The sequence below is a fragment of the Cornus florida genome, unplaced genomic scaffold, assembly GCF_030987335.1.
Source record: "Cornus florida cultivar Cherokee Brave unplaced genomic scaffold, ASM3098733v1 CherokeeBrave_3.0.0_Hap2_Chr07, whole genome shotgun sequence".
In the NCBI taxonomy this organism is placed as follows: Eukaryota; Viridiplantae; Streptophyta; class Magnoliopsida; order Cornales; family Cornaceae; genus Cornus; species Cornus florida.
This window is the reverse complement of record NW_026775577.1, coordinates 32,559,484-32,572,724: the sequence shown is the minus strand read 5'-3', so window position 1 is coordinate 32,572,724 and position 13,241 is coordinate 32,559,484. Positions and strand designations below refer to the sequence as shown.

At 37.4% G+C, this 13,241-nt stretch overlaps 1 protein-coding gene across 1 annotated transcript; it reads left to right on the top strand.

Annotated features, from left to right (window-relative positions):
- The first annotated feature begins 324 nt into the window (after positions 1-324).
- Positions 325-825, top strand: LOC132316542 (secreted RxLR effector protein 161-like). Its single transcript, XM_059815018.1, has one exon. The coding sequence runs from the start codon at positions 325-327 to the stop codon at positions 823-825; it is 501 nt and encodes a 166-aa protein (XP_059671001.1).
- Positions 826-13,241: the final 12,416 nt, after the last annotated feature.

Below are 13,241 nucleotides of genomic sequence, written 5' to 3'. Positions count from 1 at the left end.
AAATAGGCTCCCAGGGCTTGGTATGAAAAACTGCATCAGTTCTTGATTGAACAAGGTTTTCATAGAGGAAAAGTAGATAGCACTCTTTATGTCAAGCTTCATCAAGATCAGTTCCTTATTCTTAAAGTCTATGTTAATGACATTATGTTTTGTGGCTCCAATACATCTTTAGCCTTAGAGTTTGCCAATTTAATGAAAACCAGATTTGAAATGTCTCCTTTGGGAACTTTTAGATACTTCTTAGGTCTTCAAATTCATTAAACCTCCAAAGGAATTTTCATTTCTCAACAGAAATATGCCTCTGAGTTACTTACAAAATTCAATATGACTGAGTGCAAATCTGTTTCAACTCCCCTGTGTCCTAATTCCAAGCTGTCCCTTGAGTGTACCACAAAACCAGTTCCCTCTACTCTTTATAGGTTTATCATTAGCAGTCTATTGTACCTTATAGCTTCCAGACCTGATATCATGTATTCTGTGGGGTTAGTAGCAAGGTTTCAAAGCAATCCTAGACTCTCTCATCTTCAAGCTGCTAAAAGGATTCTGAGATATGTCAAGGGTACTATTTCCTATGGTCTACATTATATCTTCTCACCTATATTGCCTATCACAGCCTTTTTAAATGCTGATTGGGGTGGATCCTTACCTGACAGAAAAAGTACATCAGGCGGTTGCTATCTTCTTGGTTCCAACTTAGTTTCTTGGTTAAGTAAGAAGCAAGATACTGTCTCTCTGTCTACTTCAGAAGCTGAATACATAGCTGCTTCTCAGGCTGGTTCCCAACTTCTCTGGATGCACACTACTTTTGTAGATCTTGGTCTTTAATTCTCAGGTCCTCCTAAACTCTACAGTGATAATCAAAGTGCCATTGCAATAAGTAAGAATCCCATACTTCACTGGAAGATCAAACATATTAACATCAAGTATCACTTTCTTAGAGACAAAGTCCAGAAAGGCCGTATTGACATCACTTATTTACCAACTGAAAATTAACTGGCAGATATCACGACTAAACCTCTTCTCCCTCAAAGACTTTCAACCCTTAGAGCTCTTCTCAGGGTTGTTCCACCCCCTTTCTAAGCCTCTCATTGTTGGTCCTTCTCACCTTTTGTCCTTCAATGTCAAAAAGGGGGAGAAGAATGGACTGAAATAAGGGTAGTTTTTCAGCTATCCATTTTCTTACTTGTTGCTATTGTTACTCTGCTTCGTATTACTTTGGTTCAGTCTACTTCATTGAGGTCTTATTTCATGATTGAAGTTTTTGTCATTAAAGGTAAAAGGGGGAGATTGTTGGTCCTGAAGTCCCTTAAGCATTGTTTGTCTCTTTAATGTCAAAAATCTGTGCGGCAGTGGCTTCAAAGGGCTTCTTCATTGTCAAAGTTGCTTGAAATGAGTCTCAAGGATAGTGTGGTCATTTTCTAATCAGTGACTTATCCTTCATAATTGTCTTAATGTATTTATCACAGTATATCTATCTGTTCTTGCTGAATTGGCTGAGTATTGTGCGAGTTCAGTTCATGTAAATTGTCACAAATGGTTCTAGGGGTAGCATTGTCATTTCTTAGCTACATTCTATACATATACGTATGCTCAGGATGCTACATTGCACTGGATTGACCTGATTGAATCTGCATTACCATTTATACAGCCTCAGGACTTTTGTTTTGCTGAAAAGTTGAAAATATGTTACAAGGGTATTTTGGTACTTCCTTACTATACACAAGAGTGTGACATGTTCTAGTGGTTCTAAAGTAAGTGAATATGTAGGAATATTACATTTTCTTGGAGGTTAAGTCTTGAGCTAAATGGAGTGTACACCCTTGTTGTGTATATATATACATTTCAGTATGCATAGTGACAAAATATGCTGAGGTGGCCTTCAGTAATTGGATCTTGCTCCTAAAAAGATCTGCATTGTGCTGTTTCAATGATTGGCCAGAGGTGACAGGTGTATTATGATGGTGTATGAAGTTCTATGCACTGTGTGGCTTTATATAAATATGTTGTTATAGCTTTTTAAGGTTGTAGTCCTTGAGTGAGATGAAAAATTGAGCTGCAGCCTATATTCTCTCGAGAGTATTGAATGAACTTGATTCATTGAGGGTATCTAAGATGATATATGCTATAAAATCTCACTGATTCAAGATTTACTAAAGTATTTTTACTGAGGAGATGCTGCTGCTGTTTCAAAGGTGCTGTGGTTGAGTCTAAGGGCTGACACAGGTATAATTCACTTATTTACACTTACTCAGTACAAAGTTTTGTTGAAAAACCTACTGAAATCAATCTTGGACAGTAAACTCATCTGTGTTGCCTAATTTACTGAGAGATTCTTGGATTTAAGTACTAATTGATTGTATCTTGCTGTATTATGAGTTTTTGATCTTCTTACAAGTATATTTTGATGAATCTAGTCTGCTGAAGTTGACATTGTGATAATATTTTGCTTAGCTACAATTTTCAGTATTAAAACCCTAGGACTTAAACTGAGTTCTGCTGAACCAAGGGTTGGTATGAATTCTGTGATCATCTCATGCTACAATTCATTGTTTTAAGTTATGATTATGAGTACCCCAGAGAATAAAGATAGAATATGATGCTAATGATTGATTCATGAAAGGAAATTCCCACTTTACCCCTTAAGTACTAATTGCTGCAAATTGAAGTTATGAAGTGGTAATTTGGCATTTTGAATTGTCTAGCCTATTTCAATTGAAGGAAGGGTTGGTGTTTATTGTTTTTCATATACCTTGATGTATTTGGTGAGCTTAAAGAGCTTGTTTGGTCCAGGTAGGGTTGCCTAGGACAAGGGGAGTATGTGTATACACTTGTTGAGCTAGTGTGTGAGTAGATTGTGTGAAAACTAGTGTCTACTTCTGTGACAAGAGTGTGTGTAGAGAGTAAGATAGCTGAGTGTGTAACAGCTTACTTGCAGCTAGTGGATGATTGAATTAGCATTGGCCAAGAACCAAGGTTTTCCCTGATTAAGAGGGTTTCCTTGTAATTTCTGTTGCAGTGTTCATTGATTATTGTTTTGACTATTTTTAAGCTGTTTTTGAAAGAAGGTTTTGACCAATTCACCCCCCCTCTTGGTCCAACATAAACAACTATGTAACTATGAACTAAAAAGCAATAAAATGATAACACCACTTTCGTAGGGAACACGATTGCATTTAGCATATGAGACAAGCCTTTTAAACCCCTAGGTTACCTCTAGTGGACGAGTGAAGTCTCGTGAATTTTTCTAGAAATGATACCCACAAACATTGAGCTCTTTCTTACAAAAGAGGAACCAGTATACAAAACAAGCATTGGGAGAAAACTACCTCAAGTATGCAATTTTTCAACCATTTCCAAGCAATCTCCCAAAATTTCAATGTTAAGCAAGCAAGTATGGTCTTCCACACATCAAGATAATGATCATGCAAATCAAAACAACTCTAGAATTCTTTTTAAGTGAACCGGCATTAAATATGTTGTTATCTAAGCCAACTAAAGAAATAATCATGTCCGGCCTCAAACTAGCACATAAATCTAGTACCGATCATCAAAACAAAGAATGGACCTTTTATTAAAGCTTTATTAAACTAGGTGCACTTACTCTTTTCACTCGATTTTTTTTTTTTTACTAACCTAGATGATCAAAGATGAAAGTATGGTGCAATGTAGTGATCTATTAAGCTTTCTAGCGATCCACGAGGTCGACCGTTAGGTTAATGACTCCCAAATAGGATGATTTTAGGGCATTAGGCATTTAAACACCCCTAAGGACTTACAAGCTCAAATCGACTAGGCTACAAATCAAAACAACCTCCATCTAATCATTTCCCACTTCTCACCTTTTGGGAGAGTCTCACTTTTTTTTTGCTTTTGCAAATTTTATTTTATTTTATTTTATTTTATTTATTTATTATTATTTTTTTAACCTAGAGTTTGGGCCCTCCACCTTTCGGCGCGAGAAATTCAATGCTTGATGAGGCTAGAATCCTGGTTACTCAATGCAAAGGGATTGTTATCCACTTTTGTCAAGATGAAAGCTTTCAATGCACTACTAGCTCAATTGCAATATAATTAAATCAATAATCAACAAAGCATGTACCCCACAAATGAATGCTAGTGTGTGCCTGTGATAGTGTAAAACCCTAGAGTGAATCTCAAAATAATCACACGATCAGGATGATGTAGACCACAAATGCAAGCAAGATATCAATCTTTCGAAAAATTTACTCCTAAATGGCATCCATAAGGCATATAAGGAGTATTGGACTCTCAAGTGAAGCAATTTATAAATTATATGTATCATAGTCCTCAAAAGGTCAAAATCATAGCTTAGGACTCTCAAATCATACCACATGCATAGAAAGTAAGTGCGACATGTAAAATATGTTAACACACCCCTAAACTTAATCTGTGCATTGTCCTCAATGTGCAAAGAAGCAACCGATAATGGAAATAGTATACCAAATGGGTGAAGTAAAAGGGACCGGGCAATAGAAGCTTAGCTTTGGAAGGTGCACCCCCAAACTTAGATTCCAAAAACCTGTCTGAAATGGTCACACTAACAACTATCAAAGCATATGCATCAATGATATAAATGAGAGATGTAACTGAGAACTGGGCAAAAAGTATGGCATCTAACAATGTAAAGCTCAGAACTGATATCATAAATTTAAAAATCCATATATTGTAAATAAATCTAAAATAAAATATCCAGAAATCAATGTAGCAATGCAATCTAAGAAATGATATCGCAAAATATCCAAAAATCCAGTGCAAGTGTCAAGATAGTGTAAAAATATCACAGCAAGAACAGTGCAAATATGAGATAATGTGTAGGAGAGAAAATGGTGTAATCAGACAGTAGGATCTGTAGTAATCATGTTAGCAATATGCTGGAGCATGGCAGACATCTCGGTGCTGTGGCGAGTGAGAGAATCTGTAAGGTGAGTCCGCAGTGCGCCAAGCTCACCTCTCACTACAGCCACGTCTGCCTGCAAATCATCGTGCCTCCTCAGAAAACTCATTATGTCGCCTCACCAACTCCTTATGGCGCCTCACCAGATCGTTGTGCTGCCTCGTGACATCCTCATACTGCCTGGTTAGATTAGCTCTGAAAGAAATAAAGTCTGTATGCAGCTGAGTGACCTCTGATCTGTAGCAAGAATCTGGCATATTGGGAACAAGTGTCGGTCTGCTCTATCGGCTTTATGGGAGGGACATGAGATGGATCAGTCTTGTGTGATGAGGGACATCTGGTTGTGTGCTAGAGGCTGCAGTGGAAATGCGACACCTCCTCCTAGGAGGAAATCTATTGGCTGTATCATTCTCTGGAGCATCGTCCGTTGCGGCTGCCTGTGCTGCTGGTCTCTGTTGCTGTGCCTGTAGTTTCTTCATATCCCTATTTTTCCTGTTCCTATGACAGGAGTTGAAAGTCTTCGTTCACCTCGCCAGATCATATACTTTCCTCGCTCTCTCTGTATCAGGCTCTGGAATTTCCTCGTAGTCAAATTGATACCCCTGATCTAGAAGTAGCTGAGTAATCAAATGGCCAAAAGGTAAATGCCAAGTCTTTGCTCTAGTACTATGTGAGTGATGTAGGTTCTTCTAGAACTTGTGTATGAGCTCCCATATAAGTGCAAGAATAAAAATCCAGTACCCCTGGTCTAAACAGTATAAGGCCTGAAAGATCCCCTTTCACCTCTGAGTGCCATGGCCTGTCAGGAATGCATTGAGGTACAGCACTGAATCAAAGAACCAATACCGGGGATCAATCTCGACCTGGTCTGTAAAGGTGTGCCCCTCAAATGTAGTATGTGGAGATAATGTAGCCACCATGGTCAGCTCAGTGGGAAAAAGGTGGATGTGTAGGGTATAGAGGTTCCTAAGAATCATCAGCTAACGGAGAAGTGTGGGGGCAGTGACTAACAGCAGCTATGGCCGAAATAGAAATATCAATCTCCTAGCCATCAATGATTGTATAGAGAAGAAGTCGGTCATCCTCATCCATCCGGAGGTGCTGGTAGAATAGAGCAACCAACTGGGGACAGACGACTGTATCTGCTGGAGTCATAATGGCAGCACTGCCCCACCACACAAGCTCATCATTGGACCAGTTGGTCTGGTCCAAGGAAGAGAATAGTTCTATATCAAATTTGTACTTGGTCTCCCGTGTCTTACTCGTGTAAGACTCAGAAGGGACCTCTCGGATAATAGCATACTCAACGTCGATGGAAGATGGCTCAGAATGGACTGATGCGGAAGATGAAGAGGATGAAGAAGAAGACTCTGCCACTGGAGATGGAGGAGCTCTATATACTCTTTTCCTAGCAAGAGTCTTTCTACGCTGCATTTGCAAAAGTAACAAGTATAAATCAGTGCACAGGTATAGGATAAGGTAAGCAACTGATAAAAAAAACACAAAACATGCTTGAATCAAGTAGAAACAGAGAGAATAATAAATAGGATCATGCTTGCGTAATAAATGAATAAGAAGGCTGCAGAATTAACATTTAACATGCTTCAACTAGACAAGATAGGTCAAAACACAATCAGCAATGGCAATAAAGTAGTGATGGCCTAGAGGGCAAAAAAAGTCACATATGGAACATTTTGAGCAAAAAAATGATCAACAAGACAAGTATAGGCTGTGATGTGCATAAAGGATGCAACGTGCATTCACAAACCTAAAACTCAAGTGGATGCTGCAATGATATGACAAGTAGTCTCTAGGATGACATCGTATCAATTCCTAGCAAGAATGTCTACAAGCACAATAGTTAATATCAAATGGAATAAACAGGATAACATGGAGCATATAATCATGGCTAATGTTAACCTAGGAATCAAGAAGCATGCATGTCATATAATAGAGACTAAGTGAACTGTACGGTTGTAAAACACTACAATCCAAAACATATTATGACAGACAAGGTCAAGAAAGAATCCTGGATATGGTATGCAACTAGATGGCATATATCTGAATGACGCAGAAATAACAACAATTCCAGACAAAGAAAGATCTTGTACTACAATGCAACAAAAATAAGGTCCTATGGTCACTTATGACTCGGGACTTCCTCTAAGGCTAAAATGAAGCAGAGAATGGTCAATAGTTGGAAATACAAGAAGCTTACCATCTGGAAGTCAAAATCTGGACCGGAAAAAACCTCGGTCATAAGCCCTTACTTGGCTCTCAAAAATGGATCACAAGTATAAGATATCAAGACAATGGCATGGAAACAGATAGTTTTTAAAACAAAGCAAACATAGCCTCAGAGTTAAGTCAAATGCATTTCAAAATTCTATTGAAGCTTGAAAAGTGATACTAAGGCCAAATAACAGAAACAACATCCAAATCATACATTACAACTCAAAAGTCCATAACACACCCCCAAACTTAGTTAGAAATTAATTCCAAGAAGTTAAGTCCATAATATGTACTAAGCTTTCAGGGTCAATAAACAACAAAGGAATCAAATGACTTCAAAAAGTTGGGTTGGAATGTAAGTAAAATCATTTTTGCAAGAGAAGATCAAAATCATGATAAAGAAGGTCAAAAGACATCAAACTTATGCCCTATCATGCCAAAAATCAAGAATAGGATCACAACATGTTTAAAGGCACTTAGTGTAATGACCCGGTCATTTCCTTCCTTTCATTTTTTCCTCAGAATTTTACGGATGAATTTTTTTCGTTGAAATTTCTTTTCTGAGTTTAGTTTCTCGTCGCTTAGTGTCATCTCGAGTTCTTGGAAATGGTTTCTGAAACTCTTTCCTTTGGATTGACAACTTCCTTTGAGGACCAAATTATTTCCACATTTTTTATTTTTCGACACTATTCATTTTTCGTCATTTTCCCTGTTTTATCCTTTTCCCTATTTTGTCTTTTCCTAGTTTATCACTCTGTTGGCATAACCTCACTCCTTGTGTTCGGAGTTGGTTTTTGACTTCACGTATCATCATTCTAAGTGGTTTCCACGAAATACGTATCTTTACTTTTGCAAAAAAGTACCTTGGTTCCTCCCGGTGTCTATAGGGGTATGGATGCATAGTTTTTCAGAATCTTTTTCTTTTATTGGGGTATTTTTCATAAATATCTTTTGAAGATATTTTATTTCAGGAGTATCTAAGAAAATATCTTTTGGAAGATATTTTTATTTAGGGACAGTTTTGCATTTAACCCTTTTTGTAGGAGTCATTGTGCAATTAACGAAAGTTATTGCAAAATGCCTTGTTCTGAGCCTGGATCCTCGTACATGATTCATTTTCATATTTCGTCGAGTTGTGAACTCTTAGAATTTCCTTCTGGTTGTTTTTCTCTAGTTTCAGGGTTTCTGCCCCAATAGCCGCCGAATTTGTTCGGGGCATATCTCTCTGCTCGGGACTCAGTTTTTGATGCCATTTCTTCCATTAATCATATTTTCTCATTTTGAATCTTTTTGTCACAGAGTTTTGTCATTTGAGCGCGTTTGCTCAAAATTCACTTTTTCAGACTCGGCGAGACCCTTTTGGGGCACTTTTTGAGATTTACTATTAATAGGGGGTTTTAAGTCAAAAAGTCAGATTTCCATCATCTTCTTTACCCTCTTAGCCGGCAGCCATGGGAGCCCAATGGGCTGCCTTCATTCTTTCTTCTCCTCCACTTGATTTCCTTAGTGGAAACTCTTCGGCCTTAACGTTTATCATTCCCCTCGACGTGCTCTACCTTTCCCCCTTATTAGAACCCGTTTCTAACCACTTCTTGAGTTCGGGTTTGAAATCAAGTTGTGATTTTGATATGGCTTCTTCGGGGTTCATGTAGATCGTGTTGTCCCCGACAAAACCTAGGAGTTTCGTCAGATTCAGAGCGGTTTCATTTTGATGGCTTTTGAGATTTTCATCTCAAATTGAGGTAGGGGATGTTTTAGGTTTATATTATTGTTGTATTGATTGTTTTGTAAGCATATAAACTTGTGAGCATGCCTTGTTAAATTTTTTAGAATTTAATTTATTTATTTTCTTTGTTTAGGATTTAATTCTAATGATGGTATATAGTTTAGAATTAAATTATGTCATGCTAGTAAATTAGGCCTTGGTGAGTTGTGTAACATATATTAAATTTGGAGCATTTGAATAAGAATTGCAAAACTTATTTAATATTTATCTTTTATGAAAGTTTAATTCACATAGTTGAAACAAGCATGAAATTAACTTGTAATGTGAGATTAAAATAGGCCTTGGCATGTTCACTAACCTATTTTAAATTGAGAGCATTTGGATAAGTTTATAAATCTAGAGATTTTGAATTAAATGAACTAATAAAAATCTAATTAATGGTTCTACTAGTTTGATTGAGTTTTAACTTGATAATGGTAGTGACTTGGGCTTATTCACTTGTATATATCCATTTAAGGCCATTTGGGGTTGTTTTAGAAAATCTAGAGATTTAATTAACATGTTTCAATTGAACTCTATTTTGTTGTCTCAATGATCCAATTTAGTTTTTGAGTTGGTTTGTGTAGTGACCATACCATGTTGTTTAACATATTTGAATTTGGGATCGTTTGGATGAGATTGCATTTTAATATTGAAATGAAATTGTCATAGCGTGTAACGAATCGCAGACTGAAGATTCGACATTGTGAATGTCATCGTAGACTTGAACACTAGGACATGGTTTGCGTGTATTCAACCTTACTTGTACATGTAAATTGATTCCTAAACATTATTTGAATTGTATAAGTTTAGTTTAACTTATTGATTTTGCATAAGACTTGAACTTATTATTTTTGGAGGCTTGTAAGGATCATGCTCGTGTGATGGCTAGGGTTTGGCCCTAGTCCGGAGTCGTGAGTTTCCTAAGTTATATGAAGTATGCAATAGGTAGTACCTTGTGGGTCGTAATTACCTGGAATAACTTATACACATGCGCACTAGGTAGTACCTTGCGGGCTAGTAACCCGGAATAACTCGATTGGTCTGCAGCCAAGGATCTTAGTCTTTCCACTATTTAATTTCGCATTTAATTTCAAGTTGTTAATCATGAATTACTTGTAACTTGAGATTTGATGCCTATTTAGGTATTTGAATCCCGTTTAGTATACTTGAAACTGTATACTTGTTTTGTGTATTTAGATAATAATTATTATACTTGAAACTATATACTTGTTTTGTGTATTTAGATCTCATTTAGTATACATGATCTTGTATCCTTGGTTGTGTATCTAAACCCTAATTAGTATACTTAAGCATTGCATTTTTTATTTGTGCAATCAGACTTCATTATGTATACTTGTGTCATGTATGCTTGCCTTATGTGTACTTCATTTAGTAGTAGTATACTTGTGCCTATATACTTGATTCATGAGTTTTCCATGTAAATTGTATGTTTGTATATGCATGCTTAGACAATGCATAATTTGTTTAACATTACTTAGTGTACTTGAGCATGTGTACTTGTATGTTGTTATTCATTTCAATTGTCTGAGTAGCTTAGGATGATCCCTGAGTCTCACTTTGACATAGACGTTAGGTGGCATGAGCCCGTTAACATGTTTCACCTTAAGGTGATATAATTGTAAAATGCTTGGTCGATGCATGCTCATCTCCTATGAGTAGATTTATGTTACTCACCCACGTAGTGGGGACATTTTTCAAGTTCAGGAATCAAGGTTCGAGATTCTCATATTGCTTGGATGATTTGTAGCCTTGAAAGTGTCAATTCTTGTAAAAGTTGGTTTGAAATGCCATTTTGTAGCCTTATTTGTCTAAATTTGTATTCTTTGATTCATATATGTGAAGTGTACATAAGTAAACTCGTTTTAATGTATTTGACATGTATATGATGAGACTGGAGGACAATGACATGTATCTTATATATCAAGCACTTTTGTTTTCAAGGTTTATTATGAAAATATTTAGAAATGCGAAGTAATTGCGTCATAACTTTTGCATTGGGTGTGGTAATTTCATTCTGTTTCTTTCATAGGGTTTTTATGATCATGTATGAGGTGTGGCCAAGGTCTAAACACCATTTCGTTCTAGATTTTGCATTTTAGCTCCATTTATTGCATTTTTAGGCATTTTTGGCCGTTGAGAGGTCAAATTTTGTATTGGGGTCATTTCGATGCCGCGGACCATTGGGACGCGTCCTAAATGTCTTTTTACGTTTGCGTACATGTTTACATTGCATAAAACTCTCAAGTTTCAAATTTTGACTTATTTTTGGGCAATTTTATGAATTTTTATGAAAAATTCATCTATGGGGTGTCATTTGGAGTTCCTCCTTGTTTTGGCATGTTTTAGATGCTTGAATGGGGTTAAGAAATATTTTGAAACATGTTCGAATCATGTAGGACGCCTGTAGAACCCTAGAATTGGCCCAAGTACCATTTCCACACATTGTAGCAGCTTTTCATAGCTGCAGCAGATGTGTCGGCCGACTGATAGAGCACCATCGGTCGACCGACGATTCTCGAGACTCCATTCCAGTAGGCATTTTGTTGAAAACCTTGTTTCGGCCGGCTGATGATTGGGTTTCGGCCGGCCGACGGTTGAGTTTTGGCCAGCTGACCCTTGCCTTCGGTCGACCGATCCTCCCTGGTGGCAATTTCTGCATCTTTTCATTGGATAACTTTGTTGTTCCAACTTTCAGGGATCATTACTCTTTAATCTCTGATCGAAATTGGTCCATTATTGATTCTAAATTCAAAAGATTGAAGTTAGCTTTCCAATGGTACCAACCATTCACCAAACCTCCACTTATCATGTGAGTTATTCTAGTTCTAGTGAGATAGGGTCGTGGTAACCCTTAAATGGAGAAGGCCCCTTGTTTTTATTTCATATCTTTTCCGTTCGAACTCAGAATCAGGCGATTGTTGAGTCTAACTTTGTTTATTTTTCGTTGTATTTCTAATGGTGTGCACGGTGGCATCCATTTCAGTGTGAAATGACCATTTTGCCCTTGGTTTATTTCTTTTCGAGTTAGGCATTCTTGCTTCATTTGCTTGGCTCATTTAAGTTCTGTGGCTTCATGGGGAGTCATCTTGGCACCTTAAGGGATGACGTACATCTCTCGAGGACATTATTTTATCTTTTGATTCCGCATCTTGAACCCGGTTCGGGTCATCATAGGACATACTGGGTTGAAAAATCCAGGGTTGTCACAGGTGGTATTAGAGCTCCTAGGTTTAAAAACCTTAGGATGACGGGTTTTGGGTGCATATCATGCTTGTGTTTCCATGCTTTATGTTTTTAGTTGCTTCTTGATAACATGTTTACGTGCTTATATGGACGTAAGTTTAGAAGTTTACTTTAACTGTCTCAGCGTGATATATATGCCTGTTTGCTTTAGTATATTGTATATGCTTGTCTGCCTTAATATACGGTGTGTGTTTGTCGACTTTAGTACATTGTATGCGCTAGTCTGTTTTAGCATATTGACTTACGCTTGTCTGCTTAGCATATTGATTATGCTTGTCTACTTTAGCGTATTGCATGTACTTGTTTTTCTTAGCATGATTGTATGATGCATACATTGACATGCCTTATGTAATCCCTTACTACTTGTGTAAGTATGTAGTTCATTGCTGTGTTACGTGTTAACTGCTTACTTTTTTGTCTTGTTTAGGCATTATGGGTTATTCCAGCATGGTTAGTTGAGATTGATGCTAGGGCATCATTTCTTGGGATTTCGTGGTAACCTTGATGCGATGACGTCATTGGGCTCTTGCTTCTAGAGTCATGGGATGATGAGTCGGATTAACTTGAGTCTTCCCTTGGGTATTGGGAGATTTGTTTTCATGGGCCTCACAGTAAGGTTCTCGCTTCTCTTCTTCTTAGAGTGAAGGTTAGGGATTTGATAGGTGCAGTGACCTGTGATTCTTCTTGTCTTACCTTGGACAGCTCTTACGAGCTTAGGTTGGGGTGTGAGTGTTTTTATGTAATTAATTACATTGGTGCAATCAATTACTCTCCCTCGTCATTGGAGTCTTGGGGTTATGTTTAGGGTTCTAATAAGATCTTGTAGAGTTCCTATCGAACTCATCGGTGTCTTGAGTTGAATTCTCTTGTTGGTGTATCGTAATAGTTAGTATTAGGGCAACCCATTACCTCATTGTTTGTTTTGTGTGGCGTTAGGATTCCACCTTAAGTTTAAGTTAGTCTTGGGAAAGACTTGTAGACTCTTTGTTTCGGGAACCTCAGTGTTCATTCTTGGAGATGATTCACTTCCTTGTTGTAAGGGATTGGACTCATCTAGGTGTT